We start from the raw sequence: 6,294 nt of genomic DNA on the forward strand, positions 1-6,294 counted from the left end.
TAGTAAACGAGCAAAATCTTGGTTCCAAACCAACAAAATTAATGCCTCGCAGATGTGAAGAAATCATGAAAAACTGTGATTATACAACTAAACACTAGTTTAGTGAGTCACAGGATTGCTAACAAAGCAGTTTGAACATAATAGTTTTGAGTTTGTAGCGTCAACAGCAGATGCTACTATTATTGTGAACACCAACTTTTCTACTTTTTTTTACTAATAGCCCAATTTCATAGCCTTAAGAGTGTGCATATCATGAATGCTTGGTCTTGTTGGATTTGTGAGAATCTACTGAATCTACTGGCACCTTGTTTCCCATGTAACAATAAGAAATATACTCAAAACCTGGATTAATCTTTTTAGTCACATAGCACTACTATTATTCTGAACACTACTGTAGGTTGGAGAATAATTTTGCGATTACTGGGAATGTCTTTGCATGGTTGACATCATACCCAACCATTCACTGTCATTGTGTCTTGTACACCAACACTATAACCTTGGTATGAAATATGGAGTTCCACGGGGGTCCGTCTTAGGCCCCCTGCTTTTGTCCCTTTATATAGCAACCCTTGGGCAAATATTGCGACATTTTGGGATTACCTTTCATTGCTATGCTGATGGCACTCAGTTGTACCTGCCGATAACAGTTGGTAATCTCATCCACAAAAGTCCTTAGAGGATTGCCTTATGGCAATGAATGAATTAATGAATAGCTGGATATCCAACAATGTTTTACTTTTAAACTCAGACAAGACCAAAATCATGGTTCTTGGTCCAGCGAGACATCTGCATCAGTTTGACCAGCTAATGTTGGTGTGATTTTTGATCCCACACTGTCCTTTGACCTCCATATTAGAGATACTCTGAGGACTGCTTTTTCCACCTGCGAAACATCATGAAGATTCATCCCATCCTGTCTATGGCTGATGCAGAGACCCTGATAAATGCATTTCTCTCTTCTAGACTGGACTACTGCAGTGTTCTATTTCCTGATTTACCACAGTCCAGCATTAGGGCTCTCCAATTGGTTCAAAATGCTGTTGCCAGACTTTTGAAAGGAAGCAGAAAGTTTCACCACATTACACCCATTTTGGCATCTCTTCACTAGCTTCCTGTCCCAGTGAGATCAGATTTTAAGGTTCTGCTATTAACCTATAAAATTATTCATAGACTGGCACCTCCCTACTTAGCTGACCTAATTAAACCCTACATACCAGCCCGGGTTTTGCGTTCTCAGGGCGCAGGATTACATTGTGTCCCCAGGGTGAAAAAAGTCTGCGGGCCACAGAGCCTTCTCTTAGCTTGCCCCTGTTTTGTGGAATGATCTCCCTATGGAGATAAAGAGACTTTCAGGTATAGACTTAAGATGCATTTATTCTCCCTCTCGTGTGGCTAGCATAATGGCATAGTATGGTACTATGCTTTGTATCCCTTTACCTTACCTTATTAGCAACAGAACAGGTCTATGCCTCACTTCATCTAAATTCTGGGTCTGTCAGTGAAGCTTAGGGCTAGTGGCCACAATAATATTCTCTCTGCTTTTTCTCTGTATTCTCTCTGCTTTCCTGTTGATTTACCACTATTGATCTTAGGTGTAGTTTTTCCAGCTGACATTCTGCTTTTTTCTCTCTGTCTGAGGTGCTGATGACATCTCACAAGACTGACAGCTGCAAACCACAGGGTGCTGGACTGCCCACGTGATGCCATGTCTGAAGCTGATGCAGCACACTGCAGTCTGAGTTTGGAATAAAGTTTGCTGCAGTGACAGGCCCACTGACGGTGTGATGAAAAAATGCTGGCCGTGCACCAAGGGTGCTGGATGACCCCCTGCCTGCAGTGTCAATGCCTGTGTGGTCATCTCAACAATTGCACCTTGTTTTTGATTGCATTGATTTCTTGTTTTCTGTTTCTTCAGGTTTGTAAAAACTTTGTAACTGTTAGAAATGGCCTAAGCAGTGGATCACCCCTCTAAGTCTGGTCTGCTTGAGGTTTCTTCGTCAGTATCATCAGAGGGAGTTTTTCCTTACCACTGTCACCTGTGTGCTTGCTCTAGGGGTTGGTAAGGTTTGACCTTACTCGTGTGAAGTACCTTAGGCAGCTTTGTTTTGATTTGGCGCTATATAAATGAAATAAATTGAACTTGAGATGAACCATTGCCCCAGTCTGAGGTCAAGAGCGCTCTGGATCAGGTTTGCATCCAGGATGTCCCAGTTCATTGCTGCATTCATCTTTTCCTCAATCCTGACTAGTCTCCTAGTTCCTGCCACTGAAAAACATCCCCACAGCATGATGCTGCCACCACCAGCATCATGACACCTGGCATTCACACCAAAGAGGTCAATCTTTGTCTCATCAGACCAGAGAATTTTGTTTCTCATGGTCTGAGAGTCCTTCAGGTGCTTTTTGGCAAACTCCAGGTGGGCTGCCATGTGCCTTTCAATAAGGAGTGGCTTCTGTCTGGCCACTCTGCCATACAGACCTGATTGGTGGATTGCTGCAGAGATGATTGTCCTTCTGGAAGGAATGTTTCTGTACCCTTCCCCAGAATTGTGCTTCTTGACAATCCTGTCTGGGAGGTCTACAGACAATTCCTTTGACTTCATGCTTGGTTTGTGCTCTGACATGCACTGTCAACTGTGGGGCCTTATATGTAGACAGGTGTCTTTCCAAATCATGTCCAATCAACTGAATTTACCCCAGGTGGACTCCAATTAAGCTGAAGAAACATCTCAAGGATAATGAGTGAAAACAGGATGCACCTGAGCTCAAAACTTCATGGCAAAGGGTGTGAATACTTATGTCCATGTGATTTCCTTTTATTATTATTATTGTTATTAATTTGCAACATTCTAAAAAAGAAAAAAAAATCACATAGCTATTATGTGGTATTCTGTGTAGAATTTTGAGGGAACAAAAAATAATTTCATCCATGTTGGAATAAAGCTATAACAAAACAAAATGTGGAATATGTGAAACGCTGTGAAAACTTTCCAGAAGTACTGTATTTTATGTTAAACTGTGATATAAGGGTCTGGAGTTAGCGCACGTGGATGTGGAAGGTATGTCATAACTACTACAATAAAATAGTATCTACTGTGTAACACCAGGACAGTTCACATTTTTATTGAAAAAGACATTTGGGAATCTGGCAGAGGAATGCACTTGACTTTTGATTTGGCAACACACTGGCAATTACACCATTTGTGACAAGTGGTTGGTTTTGGTCGTGTTTATAACAAATGGTGATGGCTGTTCCTGCAAGATGATTAATGTGGATTAGCATACATGAAGCCTGAGCAGAACATGTTACTATCATGGCTAAGCAAAATATATCTATCTTTAAAGTAAAAAAGATCAAGTGTGAGTTTCCAGTTCACCTAACCTGCATGTTTTTGGATGAGGGAGGAAGCCGGAGCACCCGGGGGGGATGCCACGCGGGCATGGGTGGCAAGAACATGCAATGCGATCCCATGACCTGCTTGCTGGGAGTGCAGTGCTAATTACTAAGCCACCATGCTGCCCAAGTGTAAGCATGTTTTTGAAATTGTTTGAAGGCATTGTAGGAGATCCTTGAAAACCAGTAAAAATGTCCTTCAGACCTCCCTCCAAACCCAAACCTCCAAAGAATAAAAAAGTGCATTTCCTGCTCACATGTACGGAGAGCTGAAGATGTTCTCATAATGACAAAACACTGAAATAACCTACATCACCCTTCGTCCTTTTCAAAGCTGTAGTCCTGTAGAGCTGCCAGCCACCTTCGCCCCTGGTGCTTCCTAACCAACAGCTGGAGCCAGTTGCTGTGCACTACTATGGAGGAAATGCATTGTATTTACCACTAACACTGATTTGCACATCTGACCTTTAACTGGTGGTATCTTTCTCAAAAGACATTTTCCTTTTGCAACTTGCAGTTGTTGTTGGTTCCTTCACCATCTTTCACAGCCTTCCTTTTTTTTTTTTTTTTTTTTGACAAATTTACTATAACAGTTGCTGAAATCATAAATCTGACATGCAACTGTTGGCTAGCTTTTAACATAGACTCTGGCCATAGTAGTGCATTGGAATGTATGCACTTCTCTGGTAAGTGCAGAACAAGAAGGGAGTTTGACAGATAGTCCAAAAGGCCAATGATTTGTTGCGGCATGTGCAAGATGGTTGGTTGAGCTTTTTACAGCCCTGCAGCTCCCACAGATGACGTTTATTTATCATTTTCATGTGAAAGCATTTAATTAATTGGTTGCTACCAGGGTGTAAAGAGGTTTTGAAGTAATGTTGCCAAAAAAAAAAAAAAAAAACTCTTCAGAAATGATCTCCCACCATACCTTTAAATTAACTTCTCCTTTAGTGTCAGTTAATTTCATGGTTTTCAACAACAACGAAATTTGCTGTTCAATTTTGACATAGATATAATACCATAGGGCACCAGCAGAATTCTGTGGGAGTTTGATGATGTCGAGATTACATGTTAATTAAATAAAAAAATACAACAATATCTGCAGCACAGTGCAGAGCACATCATCAAGTCTCAGTGTAAATCACACAAGCTGAAAATCACAGTAACAACCATGTGAGTTGGAAACCGTGATGACGTCAGTACCTTTATAGTAGAATAGGCACCGGTCAGAGAGAACGAACCACCGCTTATTCCACTGTTTGACTCCACTGCTGGCCTGTAGTGACACACACCATAAATACTGTGATTGCACACATTGACATAATCATCACTGCAGCATCTGTGAATGAGTGTTGTAAATATGGAAATGGAATCTCAACCTGACTGTGATTAAAAATGACAAAGTTACTTAATAATAAAATAGCACAAAGGCAAATAGTTTCCTGGACACAATTATTGGCACCATTTGTAAATATATATGCCTTTGTTAATACATTCAAATTCAGTTTTGCACTACTGCACATATTCTAATTTATCAGCATGTGTCCAATCGTGGGGAACATCTGCTTTAGTTCCATATGAATTTATTGGTCTGGACTTCCCAAAGTCCAGAACAAGACCATGATCAGTTCTGATCAAGGGAGCTGAAGTCGAGGCTGTGGATTCTTACAAGTGGGAGTGATGAGAGAATGGTTTCATCAGCCAGGTTCTGAAAGCAAATGCATCATTGGCTATGAAATGATTGTTTTATATAGTGTGGCGTCCAACGGTACAAAGTGTGGTATCAAGAGGGACAAAACAGGATGCATTGGCACGACGAATTGTGCAGCAGTGCGGGGATCAAATTCGTGCAAGTGTCAAGGTGCCTTAAGGCTGCATTCTTGGCTGCTTGTTTCATAAGTGGTGCAACTTGGCTATCCCATGTCAGTTGTGTCCTTCATAGCCCAAACAATACATGAGTCATTGTGCAGTTTGTTCCTTGTGCTAAATGACCTTCTCATTTCAGAATAGTTTGTTCTGGCCTCCACTCTGTCTGAAAGCCTGAAGCATGAAGAGTTACATGGGATACAGGCCTTAGAAAGGTGCAGACCCTGAATTGGGATACAGCCAGAGTGTTCTTTTAAAGGCAACTGTTAAGGGTCACCTTAACCTTAACCTTAACCTGAGCCTATAAAATTATTCATGGACTAGCACCTCCCCACTTAGTTGACCTGATGAAACCCTACATACTGACCTGGGCTCTGTGTTCTCAGGGTGCAGGACTACTTTGTGTCCCTAGGGTGAATAAAAAGTCTGCGGGTCACAGAGCTTTCTCTTATCGTGCACCTGTTTTGTGGAATGATCTCCCTACCAGTGTTGTATAAAGTACCGGAAAATCACACTTAAGTAAAAGTACACATACCCATTAAAAAAATGACTTTGGTAGAAGTTCAAGTCACTGATTGAAATGCTACTCAAGTAAAAGTCTTAAAGTATCTATTATTTATTGTACTTAAGTATGACAAGTAATGTACAACTAAATATACTCAAGTATTGAAAGTAAAGCATAGGTTACACATAGACGGTTTTGTCGGCAGGTAGTACGTAGACCGAGGTTCGAGGTAGTTCCGGCTGTTTTCGCGGTGGAAAGGGGCGGAGCATTTCGCCAGCGTTTTGACCGCCATACTAGCCACACATACGCGGATAAAATGCCGCTAAATCCGCCGAATAAAGTGGTATTTTGACTTCGTAGCATCTGGCACACGTCAGGCAACGGGGGTTAATACCTAGTTCTATCCTTTACAATCGCAGGTTTAGACGCACGTGAGAACGGCGGTGTTCTGCTGCTGCCGATAATGCCCTGTGTACTGCTGGTTTTATCCAGGCAAATCCTGCGTTACTCCAGGAACTTTTGCATATAG

General features: G+C 41.6%; 1 protein-coding gene across 1 annotated transcript in view; it reads right to left on the bottom strand.

Annotated features, from left to right (window-relative positions):
• plekha6 (pleckstrin homology domain containing, family A member 6) overlaps window positions 1-6,294 on the bottom strand; it is a 229,762-nt gene that overhangs the window by 166,400 nt on the left and 57,068 nt on the right. The window contains exon 5 of the mRNA XM_034167419.1: window positions 4,598-4,670. Coding sequence (XP_034023310.1) covers window positions 4,598-4,670 — 73 coding nt within the window. The remainder of the gene's footprint in view (window positions 1-4,597; window positions 4,671-6,294) is intronic.

Source organism: Thalassophryne amazonica, chromosome 3 (assembly GCF_902500255.1).
Source record: "Thalassophryne amazonica chromosome 3, fThaAma1.1, whole genome shotgun sequence".
NCBI lineage: Eukaryota > Metazoa > Chordata > Actinopteri > Batrachoidiformes > Batrachoididae > Thalassophryne > Thalassophryne amazonica.